Source organism: Salvelinus alpinus, chromosome 18 (assembly GCF_045679555.1).
Source record: "Salvelinus alpinus chromosome 18, SLU_Salpinus.1, whole genome shotgun sequence".
NCBI lineage: Eukaryota > Metazoa > Chordata > Actinopteri > Salmoniformes > Salmonidae > Salvelinus > Salvelinus alpinus.
In genome coordinates, this window is record NC_092103.1 from 15336020 (window position 1) to 15357022 (window position 21003).

The 21003-nt window shown below is 42.8% G+C and overlaps 1 protein-coding gene across 1 annotated transcript; it reads right to left on the minus strand.

The window, feature by feature from the left end:
* Positions 1–719: 719 nt before the first annotated feature.
* LOC139544488 (polypeptide N-acetylgalactosaminyltransferase 9-like) lies at positions 720–20849 on the minus strand. The gene is made up of 10 exons (XM_071351637.1): positions 19704–20849; positions 13859–14048; positions 13583–13749; positions 13146–13320; positions 11604–11801; positions 4991–5108; positions 3066–3251; positions 2737–2970; positions 1492–1659; positions 720–1414 (listed from the first exon to the last, which is right to left on the minus strand). The coding sequence occupies exons 1-10, from the start codon at positions 19942–19944 to the stop codon at positions 1268–1270; spliced, it is 1824 nt and encodes a 607-aa protein (XP_071207738.1). The 5' UTR covers positions 19945–20849; the 3' UTR covers positions 720–1267.
* Positions 20850–21003: the final 154 nt, after the last annotated feature.

Genomic DNA, 21003 nt, shown 5'->3' on the forward strand with positions numbered 1-21003 from the left:
TCTAATCGATGGGGCTGTAGTAGAGCAATTTGAGAGCTTCAAGTTCCTTTGTGTCCACATCACCAACAAACTATCATGGTCCAAACACACCAGGACAGTCGTGAAGAGGGCACGACAATGCCTATTCCCCCTCGGGAGACTGAAAAGATTTGGCATGGGTCCTCAGATCCTCAAAAAGTTATACAGTTGCACCATCAAGAGCATCCTGACAGGTTCCATCATCGCCTGGTATGGCAACTGATTGGCCTCCGATCGCAAGGTGCTACAGAGGGTAGTGCGTATGGCCCAGTACATCACTGGGGCCAAGCTTCCTGCCACCCAGGACCTCTGTACCAGGCAGTGTCAGAGGAAGGCCTTAAAATATGCCAAAGACTCCAGGCACCCTAGTTCTATCTGCTACCCCACGGCAAGCGGTACCAGAGGGCCAAGTCTAGGTCCAAAAGGCTTATTAACAGCTTCTACCCCCAAGCCATAAGACTGTTGAACGGCTAATCAAATGGCTACCTGGATGCCTCCCCTGTGCTTGATCACAGAAATTACAGTGTTGTCACATGTTGTCTGAGTGAAACACGTACATATAACTGGAGAGCCTGGAGACTCAAGGTCAGCCCTTTGCATAAATGTATGTGGAACCAGCTGTAGAGGTGAGAAAACAATACTTTTCATGATCAAGAATAGTAAAAAATTCCGCTCTCATACAAAATCACTCGTCAAGGAGGAACACATATGTCATAATGTTTAATGTCATATTATCATTCGATTCTAGTTATGTACAATTTGTGTTTTTCCCTTTTTCCTCTATTGTCCATGAATGTGAGATAATTTAGCCCTCCAGATGACAGACATATGATTGAAGGAACATTATTGTGTTCAGGTATTATGGCGTGAAATCTGAAATCAGAAACAAAACACACTCAAAATGAACTGGTTCGTCAACATGTGCCAGTTCGCTTGTATTACCTCCTTAAGTATCGCAGACTGCAACTACCATTGTCAGAGACAACCTCTGTAGCGGGTATGGTACATCCTCTGGTTCTTCGTAGGGATAAGTATCCTCCATACTTTGTGACGACTTGTTGTTAAGATGCTTGAGTTGTGGAAGGTTGGTGTTGAGATGCTTTTGAAATTCCTTGACCTTTCCAGGAGCAGACAATGGAGTTTATAGCCCCAAAGGAACACAATATTTGTAAAGAGAATAGTCCTAGTGCTACAAGGTAAGAGTCCCATGTCTTTTTTGTAGACATCAGCTGGCCTGTATATTGTGCCCTCAGTGTCGTGGAGGTTTGATCCAGTTCCTGATAGTCCACCTCTGTCCAGAGCACCTCTGGACCACCAGCCGTAGGCCGAAGCTTGCCTCTTTAGACATCTCCACCTCCAAACAACGACCAGTGTCTCTGCTGATTATTGGGCCGTTCTACAGAGGGAAGAGGAACAAGCTGTGGTTATAATTGCAGTATTAAAAAGCAATACAGTGACATTTTGAAGTTTTACCTGACGGAAGTCCCAAAGCCTTTGTGATGAGTGTGACGCTCCATCAAATTTTTTGAGACTTGGCATCCGCCCTCGTCCCTCGTCCACCAGACACTTGGTGTTGGGCAGGAACGTAGTGGAGCCCAGGGGACCAAGCTGCAAAAGCCCTTCTGAGGTGTAACGGGCCAGCTAAAAAAACAAGTAAACGTCAAGTTCTGAAAGAAAATATGAAAGGTTATACACAAATACTATCTTTACAGACACCTACATACAGTAGTCGTTGGACAATACAACACTTGTTGAATACATCTGCACACATAGGAATGGCACATGTTATTGTGTAATCCTTGAGCTGTCTCATGAGAAAGATCTTTCTCTATACCTTGAGTACAAAAGGTCATAGCGCCTCTTGAGCTGAACAAGAGCTGTCAAACCAGTGCCTGCTCTTTCAACAGCTGAACCACAACTACCCAGTGGAAAGGCCATCTTGAAACGAAAGATGAGATATGACCAAGTAAGCCTTCAATCCAGCTTTATTGAACTTCAATCAAATCCAATGCAAGGCCTGTCCTTAGTTACTGTTGAGATGTCCAACAAACATTTGCTGCGTAATTGACTTAAATACTAATGACAATGTAGACTTGATAGATACCACAGGGATACGTGCATTTATGTATGTGCCATGCTGATGAAGGCTACATTGTTTATGAGCGTAATGGACCAGATCCCTTAGGTGAGTACATGTTGTTATAAATGAGACCCAGTCTATCTGAAGGGTTCATTGTCATTTGACATTGTGAGCTTGATCTCTATTTCATTTCACACGACAAACGCAGCTTCAATCCAGTGAATGTCACAAGTAAGGGCACAGACGATTACAAAATCCAGTTTGAATTATTCACGGTGAACAACACTCAGGAAACTAGATGCCAGAGAGGATGTTGGAGCCCATCACAGGTGCTGCTGCACTATTCTGAGTAGAGGTAACCTTGTCAAATTGCCCTGTGCCAAGCCAATTCATTTGGAATTCACTGAATCACCATGCTAAAGCAAGCTAAATGAAAGCACAAACAACCACTGTAAGATGAACAATGAAAGGGCTTCAACGCAAATGGGTGGGGATGCATAATATATTGTGGACGTCTGCATGGGGCCAGAGTGTATGGGATAGTTATAAATGTTTTCCTGAACTAACATAAGAGCTTGTGTAAGAGGATTACATTTCTATGCATTCAAGCATATAAGGTTTTAAGAACTTTTCCTGACCTGAGATGTCATGCCATGACACGGGTAGAGAATCGCGCTGTTGTCATCGTTAGGTCCTTGGTCTAAGCAATAGCCACTGGCCTTGCTGTTTCGCACCTCACCATAGGTGATGGTGTCATTGTACACTCGCATCTCTGGATACACATTCTGCAAGTACCACTGGAAACTATGACATTGCAATTTCTTCCTCAAGGCGATTCTCTCAGAAACGTCTCCAAAATCAACTCCAGGGTTCTGTTGAGTTAGAAAACAATTCACAGCACCAAAATCAATGACCAGTTAAGACGCAATTGAGCTGTAGAATATTGGGGAACTACGCCTAGACTCACGTTGATGGGGATATTCCAGGCCATGTAGACGTGCGATTTGTAGTCATCCATCCACACCTCGGCTGCCCTCAAGGCATTGCGCTTTGCATAGTAATCAATGTCGTCGTTATAGGGTTTCCTGGTGCGCGCAATGTGTGCCACCCGAGCACACGGTAACACCTCCATACTCCCCCCGCATTGCCATACCTGAGACATAACATAGACAGTTCAAGAAAGAGAAAGAAAGAAAGAAAGAAAGAAAGAAAGAAAGAAAGAAAGAAAGAAAGAAAGAAAGAAAGAAAGAAAGAAAGAAAGAAAGAAAGAAAGAAAGAAAGAAAGAAAGAAAGAAAGAAGCCTGACCACAATAGTAATATAGCATTATATTCTAAAAATAAATCTTGTTGAGAGAGGTGCCGCCGAGGCAATTGCCCACAGGGACATGGAAAGCTGTTAACACCTTGCAATTGCCAGGACATTTTTCAGGCAAAGGGCCACTTCATTGTGTGTATGATTATACTGTACTGGTGGTGTTGCCAGAATTCTTTTTTAGAGTACCTCTTCATACTCCAGTGCATTGAGCACAGCACAGAGAGGTGTTGTAGGGTTAACAAAAATATAATTTGGCTTAGATCTCTTTTGATACAATCAGCTGTCTCTCATTGGGTTTCTGCTGTTGTGCTGTCTCCCTTTCCCACTGTCTCCATTACCTGGACCACATGTTTTGTACTTTATTCCCCTCTCAGCGTAATAGGTGCAAACCTGGCATATCTCTCTCTCCCTCTCCCCCTCTCCCCCTCCCTCTCCCTCTCCCTCTCCCTCTCCCTCTCCCTCTCTGTCCTGCTGTCTCCTCTCATTTCCCGCACACTGCTGCTCACGTCATAACGATGACGTCGGAAGCGTGAAATAAGTCTGTGTGTCAGTGGGACGCTGGTAGATGACTGCAGAGTTCTGGAACACATTCAGTTCTCACACTGGGACACAACTTCCACATCAATGTCACTACAGACTTTTTTTACAGTCTACAAACCAAAATATTCCTGTCTCCCAAAAACAATTAAACTATCTCAGTTATAGTATTAGAAAGAAAGGGAATTCAAATGGGTCCAGTCTTTTGGGAAATAACTGATGGACAAATCACCTGACACAGACCATTTTTTGGTGCACTATAAGGGCATGTTTTTGTTATTCAGCAGTATACCAGGTGGTGCAGTGCAGGATAACTTCCATCCATATTCATGCCAACTGGTCTCCCTGTATGCTTAGAGCCTAATGATTCCTTAATGATCTGAGCAGAGCCAAACAAAACATGCAGGGAGAGAATTTAGTCAGAACAGACCCCTATGTTTTAATGACATGCCATTGATGCCAAGTCACAAATTATTTTAGGACCTAAGTTAAATGATCGGATTGAATATTCCATTCTGTTTGATAGTAAAACTGACCCTGTATATAGTGTGCTTACTTTGTTGTGTTCTTCTTATTTCTTATTTGTATTACTTGTGTGTTTTTGTTCTACCTTTTGTTATGTTTAGTACTACATTGATATTGATTACTGAATTGTTGGGTTTAGAGCTGGCAAGAAAGGCATTTCACTGTACTTGTGCACGAGACTTAAAACTAAACTTGTTTTGAATCATACTTCAGATAATGGCAGCCTATCCCTTTTTAAAAGATATTGAAATCTATTTGGATCAGGGCCAAAATATAGAGAAAAATTTGCTGCCGTTACATTCATATTAATTCCCACCCATATCCTTTTTACTGTGACAGCGCTTAATTGAACTTCATGCATCTCTTACAGCACACAAACACTTGAACTCTCCAGTCACAATTACATAATGATTTTCTTGCTTTTTATCACATTGTAATGGCTAACACATAACGGACCACAGAACATACTGTATTGATCAGTTCTTAGTTTAAGCATGTACCACTTAGAAACTTACCCTCATGCCCAATTCAATGTTCTCTCCTCCATACACCTCCATGCCTGGGTCTAGAAGGCCAATCTCTTCAAAGTATTCTCTGTTCACCACAAAGGAGCAGCCAATCATGGCAGGGGTCCTGAACGGAGAAATAACAGATTAAGGCCTAGCAGCATACCCTGTACAGAAGTGAGTTGGAACATCTTGTATATTTTAAGAACATGTTTTTCAAGCCCACGTTTTCTGTCTATAGAAAGCCTACACACCCTTGGATTTCTTCACTGTTTATTCTGTTGCAAAGTGGGATTCAAATGGATTTCATTGTCATTTCTTTGTCAACGATCAACACAAAATACTCTAATGTCAAAGTGGAAGACAAATTCCAACATTTGTTTTTGAGTAATGAAAAATAAAACACTAATATACACTAATATGTAAAACACTAACATGTTGGAAATACCTTTGGTAGTGATTACAGCTGTGAGTCTTCTTGGGTAAGTCTCATAAGAGCTTTGCACACCTGGATTGTGTAATATTTGCACATTATTCTTTTCAAAATACTTCAAGCTCTGTCAAGGTGTTGGGGATCATCGCTAGACAGCAATTTAAGGAGGCAGTTACTCTGCCTGATGTGTTGTGTTGGATTTGCCCCAAACATTTAGGCCAAAACGTGTATTCCTTTGCCATGTTTTTTAAAGTATTACTTCAGTGCCTCGTTGCATACATTGCATGTGTGATGGAAATGTTCTCTGTGTGTATCAAAACAAATCAAATTGTATTTGTCACATGCGCCGAATACAACAGGTGTAGTTGTATTCCTTACAGTGAAATGCTAACTTACAAGCCCTAACCAACAATGCAGTTTTAAGAAAATACTTATGGCTTGGGGGTAGAAGCTGTTTAGAAGCCTCTTGGACCTAGACTTGGCGCTCCGGTACCGCTTGCCGTGCGGTAGCAGAGAGAATAGTCTATGACTAGTGTGGCTGGAGTCTTTGACAAATTTTAGGGCCTTCCTCTGACACTGCCTGGTATAGAGGTCCTGGATGGCAGGAAGCTTGGCCCCGTGATGTACTGGGCCGTATGCACTACCCTCAGTGGTGCCTTGCGGTTGGAGGCCGAGCAGTTGCCATACTAGGCAGTGATGCAACCCGTCAGGATGCTCTCGATGGTGTGGCTGTAGAACCTTTTGAGGATCTCAGGACCCATGCCAAATCTTTTCAGTCTACTGGGGGAATAGGTTTTGTTGTGCCCTCTTCACGACTGTCTTGGTGTGTTTGGACCATGTTAGTTTGTTGGTGATGTGGACACCAAGGAACTTGAAGATCTCAACCTACTCCACTACAGCCCCATTGATGAGAATGGGGGCGTGCTCGGTCCTCCTTTTCCTGTAGTCCACAATCATCTCCTTTGTCTTGATCACGTTGAGGGAGAGGTTGTTGTCCTTGCACCACACGGCCAGGTCTCTGACCTCTTCCCTATAGGCTGTCTCGTCGTTGTCGGTGATCAGGCCTAACACTGTTGTGTCATCGGTAAACTTAATGATGGTCATATGTTTAGAATAATGCTGCTTTGTAATTACATGTCTTGGTTGGGTTCATGCGAGTGACGGATTGACTACACACAGAAATAAACCATAATATCACTGATAAGCAATTTGGCAGTACGCCCAGAACATTGCTCTGGTAACCAAAAGGCACAAAAGGAGCATCTCGGTTTCAAGGTCCCAGCTATGAAAGAAAAAGCCTTGTGAGGTATCAGTCAGTCACATGCAGGAACCAACATTAAAAATGAATAATGAAACATGTAAATCATGCTTACCGTATATGACTTGTTTGTGTAGCATCAAGCTTGGATTGAGTTGGTGAACCTCTCCGGCCGATAATAAAGAGGGATTCATTTAATACTGACTTCAGGTGTCCCTGGTGTTGAATGTCCACCACACAGGTTTTGGAATATTCTGTATATTTGTATTCTTCTTTTCACTCTGTTATTTAGGTCATTATTGTGGAGTCACTACAATGTTGTTGATCCATCCTCAGTTCTCTCCCATCACAGTCATAGAACCTTGTAGCTGTTTTAAAATCACTAATGACCTCATGGCGGCAGCCCTAATAGTGATGGGGGAAAAATCTATACAGTTACATATCGGGATATTATGTCTGACGATATACTACATGACCAAGTGGTATGTCGACACCTGAGCATCAAACATCTCTTTCCAAAATCCCCCCTTTGCTGCTATAACAGCCTCCACTCTTCTGGGAAGGTTTTCCACTAGATGTTGGAACATTGCTGCGGGGACTTGCTTCCATTCAGCCACAAAAGCCTTAGTGAGGTCGGTCACTGATGTTTGGGCGATTAGGCCTGGCTCTCAGGTGGCGTTCCAATTCATCCCAAAGGTGTTTGATGGGGTTGAAGTCAGGGCTCTGTGCCGGCCAGTCAAGTTATTCCACACCGATCTCAACAAACCAGTTCTGTATGGACCTCACTTTGTGCACAGGGGCATTGTAATGCTGAAACTATCATGACACAAGGCGAGACCCAGATGCAGACACAGGAGGCAGATGGTTGGAGTTTTACAATATTTATTAATCCAATAGGGTAAGTCAAGAGAATGGTCGTGGACAGGCAAAAGGGTCAAAACCAGTACAGAGTCCAAAAGGTACTGAAGGGCAGGCAGAATCAAGGTCAGGGCAGGCAGGATGATCAGGCAGGCGGGAAAGTAGTCCAGAGACAGGCAGGGGTCAAAACCGGGAAGACTATCAAAAAGAGAATAGCAAAAGGAGTACGGGAAAATCATGCTGGTTGACTTGAGCTTCAAGTTTCTTGGTGTCCACATCAACAACAAACTAGAATGGTCCAAACACACCAAGACAGTCGTGAAGAGGGCACGACAAAGCCTATTCCCACTCAGGAAACTAAAAAGATTTGGCATAGGTCCTGAGATCCTCAAAAGGTTCTACAGCTGCAACATCGAGAGCATCCTGACTGGTTGCATCACTGCCTGGTACGGCAATTGCAAGGCACTACAGAGAGTAGTGCATACTGCCCAGTACATCACCGGGGCTAAGCTGCCTGCCATCCAGGACCTCTACACCAGGCGGTGTCAGAAGAAGGCTCCCAAGCCATAAGACTCCTGAACAGGTAATCAAATGGCTACCCGGACTATTTGCATTGTGTGCCACCCAACCCCTGTTTTACGCTGCTGCTACTCTCAGTTTATCATATATGCATAGTCACTTTAACTATACATTCATGTACATACTACCTCAATTGGGCCGACCAACCAGTGCTCCCGCACATTGGCTAACCGGGCTATCTGCATTGTGTCCTGCAAACCCCTCTTTTACGCTACTGCTACTCTCTGTTCATCATATATACATAGTCACTTTAACCATATCTACATGTACATACTACCTCAATCAGCCTGACTAACCGGTGTCTGTATGTAGCCTCGCTACTTTTATAGCCTCGCTACTGTATAAAGCCTGTCTTTTTACTGTTGTTTTATTTCTTTACTCACCTATTGTTCACCTAATACCTTTTTTGCACTATTGGTTAGAGCCTGTAAGTAAGCATTTCACTGTAAGGTCTACTACACCTGTTGTATTCGACGCACGTGACAAATAAACTTTGATTTGATTTGATTTTACTAACATGCAAGATGAACTGGCACAGAGAGACAGGAAACACAGGGATAAATACACTGGGGAAAATAAGCGACACTTGGAGGGAGTGGAGATAATCACAGGAACAGGTGAAACAGATCAGGGCGTGACATAAACAGGAAAGGACCTTCCCCAAACTGTTGCCACAAAGTTGGAAGCACATAATCTTCTAGAATGTCATTGTATGCTGTAGGGTTCAGATTTCCCTTCACTGGAACTCAGGGGCCTAGCCCAGACCATGAAAAACAGCCTCAGAACATTATTCCTCCTCCACCAAACTTTACAGTTAGCACTATGCATTTGGGCAGATTCGTCCGTCGGACTGCCAGATGGTGAAGCGCGATTCATCACTCCAGAGAATGCATTTCCACTGCTCCAGAGTACAGTGGCGGCGAGCTTTACACCACTCCAGCAGACATTGTATATCATATCATATTTTTTATTTATTTTTATTTATTTCACCTTTATTTAACCAGGTAGGCCAGTTGAGAGCAAGTTCCCATTTACAACTGCAACCTGGCCAAGATAAAGCAAAGCAGTGTGACAAAAACAACAACACAGAGGTACACATAAACAAACGTACAGTCACTAACACAATAGAAAAATCTATGTACAGTATGTGCAAATGTAGAAGATTAGGGAGGTAAGGCAATAAATAGGCCATAGAGGCGAAATAATTACAATTTAGCATTAACACTGTAGTGATAGATGTGCAGATGATGATGTGCAAGTACATATACTGGGGTGCAAAAGAGCAAGAAGATAAATAACAATATGGGGATGAGGTAGTTGGGCGTGCTATTTACCGATTGGCTGTGTACAGATACAGTGATCGGATGTTGTAGTTGGGGATGGAAATTTCTGGGTTTTTGGTGGCCTTCCTAAGCCAGGATTCAGACATGGCTAGGACATCAGGGTTGGCGGAGGGTGCTAAAGCAGTGAATAAAACAAACTTAAGGAGGAGGCTTCTAATGTTAACATGCATGAAACCAAGGCTTTTACAGATACAGAAGTCAACAAATGAGAGCGCCTGGGGAATGGGAGTGGTGCTGAGGGCTGCAGGGCCTGGGTTAACCTCTACATCACCAGAGGAACAGAGGAGGAGTAGGATAAGGGTACGGCTAAAGGCTATAAGAACTGGTCATCTAGTGCGTTCAGAACAGAGAGTAAAAGGAGCAGATTTCTGGGCGTGGAAGAATAGATTCAAGGCATAATGTACAGACAAGGGTATGGTAGGATGTGAGTACAGTGGAGATAAACCTAGGCATTGAGTGACGATGAGAGAGGTTTTGTCTCTAGAGGCACTAGTTAGGCCAGGTGTATTGACATTAGGGAGAGGCATGTGTAGCCAAGTGATCATACCGTCCAATGAGTAGCATTAGGTGAATCAGGGAGCCGATTCAGTAGTCGCTACTACGCTAGGCGAGCTGGAGACACGGCGATTCAGACAGGTAGCGGGCCGGGGATAGCAGATGGGCCTTTGGCGATGTCGGAACGGAAGGGCCTGTTGAAACCACCTCGGAGGATTACGTCAGCAGACCAGTCGTGATGGATTGGCGGGGCTCCGTGTCGGCAGTAAAGGGTCCAGGCCAATTGGCAAAAGAGGTATTGTAGCCCAAGAATTAGCTGGTGGACCTCTTCGGCAAGCCGGGAGATGGGCCTAGCTCGAGGCTAGCTCAAGGCTAACTGGTGCTTGCTTCGGGACAGAGATGTTAGCCAGGGGTAGACACTCGGATTGAAGCTAAGTATGCTGCGAAGATCTGGTGTAAAGGTTCAGCTTGCGGTAGGACTCCTGAGATGTGGTAGACTGGCAGGTATTGACCGAGCTGAGGCTGGCTGGTGTCCGAGTTAGCGGTGAAGAACGCTAGCAGTGGCTAACTGACTACTAGCTAGTAGCTAGTTAGCTGGCTAGCTGCTGATGGGGGTTTCGGTTCTAAAGTATAGAAATAGCAGATCCGTACCACATTGGGTGAGGCAGGTTGCAGGAGAGTATATTCAGTCCATTGATGGAAAGTGAGATTAAAATATATATGAAAAAACAAGGAAAACGATATATAAAACGATATTTACACGGGACATAGCTTGATCATCTTCTTTTTAAATGGGGAGCCAATTTGTTTTCATCACTTTTATTTCAGCAAACTAATTTTCTCATGGCTCTCTCTTGTGCTGTACCTTTACAGCAGGCATATGGTGAGCAGTATGTTTGAAACATCGAATCGCAATAAAATCACAGTAGGAAATCGCAATACATATAGAATCGGGGGAATATCAATACATCATATCGGCACCTAAATTTCGTGAAATTATTGTGAGCTCCCTGGCTATTCCCAGCCTTAATCCCTAAGCATACCTTCCTGTAATAGAGCTCAATTCAGAAGGACGACTACATCTTTGTGTCTGGGTGCTTTAATACATCATCCAGAGCATAATTATTAACTTGGCCATGGTTAAAGAGATATTCAGTGTCTGATTTGTTGTTGTTACCCATCTACTAATCATTGCCCTTCTTTATGTAGCTTTCGAAAAGCTTGTTGGTCTTTGTAGTTGAATCTGTGCTTGAAATTCAATATTTGACTGAGGGACGGACCTTACAGTTGTTCAAAAATCACATCAACCCCTATTATTTCACACAGAGTGAGTCCATATAACTTATTATGTGATTTGTTGAGCCAAATTTGACTTCTGAATTAATTTAGGCCTGCCTAAAAAAAGGGGGTGAATACTTATTTAATTTGTATTAATTTCAAAGAATGTGTAGAATTTTCTTTTCACTTTGACATTATGGACTATTTTGTGTAGATCAATGACAAAAATTACAATTAAATCTATTTCAATCCAACTTTGTAATGCAATAAAATGTGAATAGTAGGGGTGTAGACTATCGATAGAAAATGTATTGCAGAATATTGCATCAGAGAACTGCCCCAATAATGTCCGAGAGACATACTGTACTTTTCCCATACCTGATGGGGGCCGTCTCATCTCCTTTGTCCTGCCAGGCCTGAGGGGGGGTGATGTACATACACCACAGGCCCCAGTTGTAGCCATGGGCCGCGTTAGCATACTGCTGCACCTCAAACGTGTTGTACTTGATGTTGTCGATCGATGGTAGAATAATACGTGTTCGATCCTCCCTGATTCTGGTTAGGATTGGCTCTGCCCTGTCCAAGGAGGAAAGGAAACGCATTTTAGTCACATTTTTTATCTCTATAAATATTCTAAAGGTGCTTGAGATGTTTACTGGTAACTGTACACTGTGGTGTTCATGCTGACATGATAGGAAAAGCATGACAGTAAATCATGTTTCTGTCATCTCATCTGTTCCCAGGGGGAAAATGGGGCCACCACAGTCTGTTCAAGCGTTTAATCATCATCATCAAAACATCCTGAATCCTCACTGCTAGCAGAGGAAGGTACTGTACAGTTCTCATCTTCCCTTACACTTGACAGCTTATTTTCCATTTCACATCCGTTCCAGAGAACAAAACCAAATAAATAGTCATTTATGTACTGTAGCTAGCAGTTCTATGTGTTACAACTGTAGTGAAACACTGATGGCCTCACATGTGGGTCGTTCCACCTCAAAAAGCACAAGAAAGAGGATTTCGACACCCACAGTCTCAGAATGCTCTGAGAATGCATCCAAATTGGCCATTTTATACTTGTTTTTGGATTGGGATTGGCATGGGGTGTGCAGGGGTGCGTGGGGGGCTTTTGATCATGTCTTTGGATTCTTCATGTCTTACTCAATGTTTGAAAAAAGTTTGGATCAAATTGGATGTTAGGTACTATACTTAGTTAATATTATATGAATCCTATAAATTAAAATGGACAATTTGGGTGCAATCAATTAGCTTAATTTCTCAGAGATCAGATTATATTTCAACAAAAGAATTTTGCAGGAATGCTAATCTTATCTGTTTCTAACTACAGAAACAATTTCAGATGGTGGGTGTCATGGCTTACTGAAATGACATGGAACGACCCATGGGACGCATGGTGTGTTCAATGGTTTTTCAGTGTAAAACTTGACTGATGCAATCAGATATCATTTCCATTGTGGACATAACTTTTGCAATATGAGTGCAGTTAAGGAGTCTACATTTCACAGTTGCAATATCATTTTTAGAACAAATAGGGTTAACTTCTGAGAGAGAGTGTCACCTTGCCTGAAATAATTCCTCTTTCTAAAGTGGTATGGTGAAGATGGATTGTGGTGACTACTGTACCTCCTTGTCTTTCCATTACTGAGAGAAAGGAATACCTCTGATTTTCAAATAAAAATGCTCTTCTGTCAGATGCACAAACACTGTCAGCAGATCTCAGTGTAATGAATTCCAGGATTAAAATAGTACAGTATATAGCTAGATATTGGAGGACATATGGCGGACGTATGGCACCTCAGTGTTGGGAGGAATCTGCATCTGATTTATGATAATGCATGAGACTATTTTAAACTCCTTTTCAAGTGTCAATGTGAGGGGAAATAAGAAGCTGTTCCTCACCATGCTGTGTTGAACTCAACATGTGCGTCAAAGAAGCCAACAACTGGTGCAGTGGCAGCTTTCCAGCCAAGGATTCTGGCCCGTATAAGTCCTTCCCGTCTGCTATTTCTCACCATCTTCACTAGGCCTGGGTACTGCTTATTCACATACTGATCCAGATTCAGCTTTAGCTCCACTACAACAACAAGAATAATCAAGTGTTGGAGCTCAAACTAGAAAACCATAATTTCAAGTCTCTCTCTCTCTCTCTCTCTTGCGCTCTTTCTCTCCCTCTTACACACACACACACACACACACACACACACACACACACACACACACACACACACACACACACACACACACACACACACACACACACACACACACACACACACACACACACACACACACACACACACACACACACACACACACTGTAAAAGCCCTTGTCTTACCACTGTCACTGTTGTCGTCCACCAGGATGATCTCCTTGAGGATGTGTGCAGGTGTGTGATTGACCAGGCTGTGGACTGACCGTAGGATCACTGACAAGGCCTCGTTTACAAAGAGGAACACCACCGTCATCTGAGGGAGGTCATCTGGGTAAGTCATCAGCTTGCACCTGTCAACACAATTTAGTGAGAAGCTGTCACATCAGTACCCTAAACTCATAATGCTTTATTATGTTACCTTCTGGTTTACAAGCTGTGAGGGCAGGGTTTAGGACCTACTTTTTCGGCCTGTAGTCAGGAATGGATCTATCCAGTGGGATTTGATTGCTCAGCTGTGCATTGTAGCCGTACTCTTCATACTTTTCCCCATCTGGGTCGCGGACAGGGTTTCTCAGAGTTGCAGGGGTCCTGGCCTGCCCCTGTCCCTGGCCCACTCGTCCCTCCAGTACCCCAACCGGCTTTCCCAGACCTGTGGAAAGTCAGAGGAAAATGTCAGACTCATTTTGCAAACTGTCTGAGGTGCCTCTGGATCACAAAAGCAAGCAAGCTGTTACACTTTTCATCTCAATGTGTCAGTCATTTGAGCTGTCTCTTTTCCCTCGAGAACGTAAACAAAAGTGAGCATCTAGATTCATTAGAGAGTTGGCAATTGAAGTTTAGACAAGATAAAAAATTGACACATCTACTGTCTGCAGCACCTTGTCTGTGAAATTATAATAGGTTAATAAATCTTAATAAACTCCCAGTCTGACTGACAAACAGGATAGCCAAGGATAAAGGAAACTGAAGGCTATTATTATTATTCACCTAGACTTTACTGGTGGGAAGTAATACACAGGGGGACAGGGGACAGGATGATTGACTTGTACTGTGAGTAGAATGGCTTATACTGTCAGTATTACAGCAGGACCTGGCATCTTGCTAATCCAACTTCTGAACTGATTATGCATTTAAACACTGAATTATGAGTGTCACAGTCAAAACATTGGGAATGAGTTCAAGCAATTATTGGTTGAATAAATTGATTGAATTAGTTTGTCCCTTGGGGGGATTTTATAAAGCAAATGCATCATACAACACCACATTGGATAAGGAAAGGAATCAGTAAATGTGATATAACCGTCAAACCTGCTGCAGAAATGTCCCCAACTGGCTTGAATTACATCAGTGACCTCCTGATATATAACCTCAGGATCATGGGGTATAGAGATTTCTTCTTGGGACTGCTTGTTTTGTGCAGCAAAAGAAGAGGTGATATTTCAGGATAACTACTTTGTCCTCTACATTTGTTTACAGCAAGGTTGAGACCCATCAATTAAGGCTGACAGCATCCATCCTCCTAAACTGCTTTGTGGTGGAGTCCAATTAAGCTCCTCAAAGACAATGTTGCTAACTATTTTAGGTGCTAAAAAGAGGGGCCATGGACATTACCCTTCTCATGGAGAGCTACTGGATGTGCAGGCTTTTGTTCCAGACAGTCCTCTAAAACAAATCTGATTCAGCACCTTATTAGTGTCTCTCCAGTAAGAGAGTTGGCCACCTCTACGTGAGGATGATGTTCATTGACTACAGCTTAGCGTTCAACACCATAGTGCCCTCCAAGCTCATCACTAAGCTAAGGACCCTGGGACTGAACACCTCCATCTGCAACTGGATCCTGGACTTCCTGACGGGCTTCCCCCAGGTGATGAGGGTAGGCAACAACATATCCACCACGCTGACCCTCAACATGGGGGCCCCTCAGGGGTGCGTGCTTAGTCCCCTCCTGTACTCCCTGTTCACCCATGACAGTGTGGCCACACATGACTCCAACACCATCATGATGTGTGCCGATGACACGACGGTGGTAGGCCTGATGACCGACGACGATGAGACAGCCTATAGGGAGGAGGTCAGAGACCTGGCAGTGTGGTGCCGGGACAACAACCTCTCCCTTAACATGAGCAAGACAAAGGGGCTGATCGTGGACTACAGGAAAAGGACGGGGCTATAGTGGAGCAGGTTGAGAGCTTCAAGTTCCTTGGTGTCCACATCACTAAGGACCTATCATGGTCCAAACACACCAAGACAGTCGTAAAGAGGGCACGACAACGCCTATTCCCCCTGAGGAGGCTGAAATATTTGGCATGGGACCTCAGATCCTCAAGAAGTTCAACAGCTGCACCATCAAGAGCATCCTGACTGGTTGCATCACTGTTTGGTATGGCAACTGCTCGACATCCGATCGCAAGGCGCTACAGAGGGTAATGTGTACGGCCCAGTACATCACTGGGGCCCGAGCTTCCTGCCACCTAGGACCTCTGTACCAGGTGGTGTCAGAGGAAGGCCTTAAACATTTTCAAAGACTCCAGCCACCCAAGCGGTACGGGACCGCCAAGTCTGGGACCAAAAGGCTCCTTAACAGCTTTAACCCCCAAGCCATGAGACTGCTGAACAGCTAATCAAATGGCCACCTGACTATTTGCATTGACCCCCTTATTTTATTTGTCTTTTTATTTATTTTGTTGCACTGACTCCCTTGCACTGGCTCTATGTACACTCACTGGACTCTAAACACACACTCACACATACTCCACTGACACTCCAGCACACAAAACACACACACACACACATGAGTATTGATGTCACACACACACACATACGTTCACATTCCTTCACACTCTTCACATACTCTGCTGCTACGCTCTGTTTATTATCTATTCATAGTCACTTTACCCTACCTACATGCACATATTGCCTAAATTACTTTGACTAACCTGTACCCCTGCACATTGACTTGGTACCGGTACCCTTTGTATATAGCCACTTTATTGTTATTTTATTGTGTTACTATTTTATCCTTTAGTTTATTTAGCAAATTTGCATTGTTGGTTAAGGGCTGGCAAATAAGCCTTTCACGGTAAGGTCTACTACACATGTTGTATTCGGATCATGTGACAAATAATATTTTATTTTATTTGAACAAACAAACAAATGTCTGGCCAATCACACATTGTATATACAGTAATAGTGTTAATTATCTGGAATGTTATTTTATATAAAACATAAAGTATAACTCTCCATATGGATTCGACTAGGGATCATCAACTACATTTTTTTCTTGAGTGAATGGTCTGGGGGCCAGAACATAATTATAAATAATTTATAGACTGCACATTGACCGCAAGAAGCCCAAACAGATATCATATTTCACTAAAACAGAATAATTTCAAACCTTGCTTACAATTGTGTACGATCACATATCTCTGTATTATGCGTGGGAATTAGGGTTGCAAGGGGTCGGAAACTTTCCGGTAAATTTCCGTAATTTTTCTGGACATTTTCCAAGGGAAGTTAAGCCTGGGAATTTGGGGAATTTTGCTTAAATTCATCAAAAAGGTTAGCTTATAACAGTGAACCTTTTTTGTGGGATACACATAAGGCAATTCTAGGTCTTGTGGCATATTTTGGTTATACTATCCCCAACTCAATTGGATAGCAACCCTCTGCATGCACAGTACATTCTTCCGTCACATGTACAGCTGATTCTCAAGATCTTGCACACTAATGAGATACTATTGAGCCCACACGACTACACAGTCTGAGCCAAGGATTACATGCTTTCTGATAAGTTTTGATTACAATACTGGGTGGGGTGAATATATTTTATATGACATACATTATTTATTTGTTAACTAGTAAATAGTAACCTACAGCAACGTGTGTTTTTAAATCATTTCTAACTTGTTAACAATTTCTGCTAATTCGTTTTTGCTACCATGTGGGTGTTAGCTTTCTTGAGCCTGCTAACTGAGCCTGCTAACTGTGTTAATTCACCTGTTTCCATACATGTTTCATTTTAAAACATTTATCTTACAAAGGAGTTGTTTAATCTAACTGCTTAACTATTTGATTTATCCGTACATGGAAATGTATTAGTTGTTTTTTTACTCCTTTTTTTCTAATCTTTACAGGAAAATGCCACGGGCACTATCTGATGTAGACATTTCACTGCAGCTAATGTAGAGGGAAAAGCTCTGTACATTTGCAAATACTGTGCCAAGTCATATGTGAAGAATGCAACAAAGATGCAGAATCATCTGGCCAAGTGCATAAAGTTCCCTCAGTGCTCACAACAAGCAATCTCTGACAAAAGTCCCTCTACTTCTATTCGAGGTGAAAATTATGAATCAAACACCTTATCGATGCATTGAATCTGCTCCTCAAGGACATCATGGCACTGAAAACAATGGATACACTCTACAAGAGAACCAAGGAAATGATTAGGTATGTGAAGGGTCATCAAGTTATAGCAGCAATCTACCTCACCAAGCAAAGTGAGAAGAATAAGAGCACCACATTGAAGTTGCCCAGCAACACCCGTTTCGAGTGGTGTTGTCATCATGTTTGACAACACCACCCGAATCATGTCTCCTGGAGGTGAAGGAGTCTCTCCAAGAAATGGCCATATCACAGTCTGCTGATATGGACAGCCCCATCAAGAGGATCCTCCTGGATGATGTATTTTGGGAGAGAGTGGTAAGCAGCCTGAAACTCCTGAAACCTATAGTAGTAGCCATTGCACGGATTGAGGGAGACAATGCCATCCTGTCTGATGTTCAGACTCTGCTTGCAGATGTAAGAGAATAAATCCCTACTGCCCTGCCCACATCACTGTTTCTCCAAGCAGAGGAAACTGCAGTTCTGAAATACATCAAAAAGCGTGAAGAGTTCTGCCTGAAGCCCATACACGCCGCAGCGTACATGTTGGATCCCAAGTATGCTGGCAAGAGCATCCTGTCTGGTGTAGAGATCAACAAGGCCTCTGGTGTCATCACTTCCGTGTCTCAAAACCTTGGCCTGGATGAGGCCACGGTTCTTGGCAGACTGGCGAAGTACACTTCCAAGCAAGGGCTTTGGGATGGAGATGCAATACAGCAGTCATGCCAACATATCTCATCAGCCACCTGGTGGAAGGGACTTTGTGGATCTAAGGCTGTTTCCCCTGTTGCCTCCATCATCCTCCAAATCCCACCAACATCAGTCGCCTCAGAGCGCAACTGGTCCTTGTTTGGGAACACACGCACCAAAGCATGCAACAGGCTGACCAATACAAGGGTTGAACAATTGGTGGCCATCTGGGCAAATTTGAGGATTTTTGAGCCTGACAACGAGCCATCCTCAACCAGGTTGGAACGTGACAGTGAAGATGAGGCTTCAGAGTCTGATGTTCAAGAGGTGGACATTGAGGAGGTCCAGGAAGAAGACATTGAAGCCTCAGAAGCATTGAAGCCTTTGTTGTTCAGTGAAATCATCCCAGGTAAAGTCAATTTATTTAATTAAAGTTCAATTCGTAACTAAATTGTTTTTTTAAATTCTATTGGAAGGATTTAATTATTTTAACTACTTATGATAAGGTAAAAGGTTTATGTTTCTGTCTCCATATGATAAGGTCAATTTATCCAATGCAAAAAACATCTACTGGTAAATGGTATTAATATTAATTTGCATATATTTCCATTAATTCCCATATATTCCCGTTAATTCCCATATATTCCCGTTAATTCCCATATATTCCCGTTAAATCCCACGGAAAGTTTCCACCTCTGAATATTCCACAAAATGTGCAACCCTAGTGGGAATACTTGGGAACATATTTCCAAAATGAAAATCACTTGGAGCTGATTTGCTGGTGTTTTTACAGTCGTTTATGTCAAACAAAAAAAAATTGACAAATAAAATCACCCAAGGGCCAAGTTCGGCCTGAGGGCCGCCAGTTGGGGAACCCTGGATTAGACTTTTATAATGCCGTTCTTTTGGAGAAAAACAGAGCCCTTTGTCTGGGTTATTTTTGAATTATGTAAAAGCAGATTAGACATTTAGGCTGAAAGCGATGCTGGGAGTGGGACTATAATGGATGAGGTGGATGTGGGCCAGGTTGATCGGTTATTCCAATTTAAGCGAATGACAAATCCCATGGGTTGTACAACAGCTGAGATGTGGCAAATCAAAGAAACACTGTAAAATGCATGATTTACTCAGTCGGGGCACTATAAAAGTAATTCATAAAGCACTGATGTGGGGTAAAATAAAGTTGCACCAAGCTGACTCTTGGTGTTCATGATCACATGGATCAATCATTTACCGTTCAATTGATGGTAGACCACGTCCTCAAGATGCTCAAGCCTCTGAAGAATAGCTTGCTTCTCCACAAAGTTAGTAACTTTCCCATTTCTGCGGTTAGATCTTTGCACAGTGGTCCTGCCGTTCTTCAGGAGTTCCTCTGGGCGATCCTGAATTCTGCAGTAAACCGAGAACAGTATAATACCCACAAACATGCAGATGTTTAAAGTCAACAAAGTTTTTATCTGCCGTGCGCCAGCCATGAAACCGAAGGGAAACCGACAACATCTACCCGTGATAGAAAAACATGCACAATCCAAGTTTGGTGACCGATCTTTGTTTATGTGTATAAGGCACGTATCGTCATCATAGCCACCTCAGTGCTCCCGCGCAGAAAATTAGATATCCTGTCATCAGCACCACTTTCGCCGCAGTGATTATAGTAGGCAAGAAGACTGTATATAAAAACAATCCACCCAAATTGAATCTCATTGCCATTCCATTGCACAGGTTATCCTCTCCAAAGTGGTTCAAGAGAGAAGAGATTTTAGGACGAATTCCTGCACCCCCAACCAACTGCTTACACTGCCACATCGTTAGAACGACAGAATCTCTCGCGCAATTGAGCAAACGTTGCCAATTGTTTTCCACTTGCCAGTAGTAGGCTAAAATTGATGACAAAAGAAGCTAGAGTAGGTATTATCCCTTCTGGTTTCACTCAGTCACCCTTGTTGATGATTTTAAAAAATCATGAAACAAAAAAAATACCAAGGGGTTACTGACGAGACATTAATGTAATCCTTACTCGCAGTTTCTCATGCTCGCTTGATGAAGACTGTTTAGAAGGCTATAGATAAAAGGCCCAAGGTATGTCCGATATCGCGCGGATGCTCTCTGCGTCTGTCTGTACAGAGAGATAAAAGCATTATTGTTACTGGTCTCTCTCTCTCTCAAATCAAATCAAATTGTATTAGTCACATGCGCCGAATACAACAGGTGTAGTAGACCTTACCGTGAAATGCTTACTTACGAGCCCCTAACCAACAATGTAGTTTAAAAAATACGAATAAGAATATCCCTCTCTCTCTCTCTCTCTCTCTCTCTCTCTCTCATGAAGAGCCCTATTACAGTCAGTGTTCAAAGCTGATCAATAGTTGTTTTAATCAGTTGAGGTAACAATTGGTTTAATAGTTTTAACCAGTTGAGGTAAAAAAAATCGAATAATCTGGTGCAATTTGTCACCAATTACTTTCAGCAGCTCTGACTTTATATAAAATGCCAATTGTATTTAAATGTTTATTCATTTGTAATCTATTGTGAAC

What these genes read in the sequence shown, in the direction of transcription:
- LOC139544488 (XM_071351637.1), bottom strand. Translation starts at nt 19,944, where the DNA reads ATGGCTGGCGCACGGCAGATAAAAACTTTGTTGACTTTAAACATCTGC. An exon ending in GTTGAGTTCAACACAGCATG is followed by an intron (nt 11,802 to 13,145) that starts GTGAGGAACAGC and finishes CTCCTTGGACAG; the next exon opens with GGCAGAGCCAATCCTAACCA. An exon ending in ACATTGAATTGGGCATGAGG is followed by an intron (nt 3,252 to 4,990) that starts GTAAGTTTCTAA and finishes GTTATGTCTCAG; the next exon opens with GTATGGCAATGCGGGGGGAG.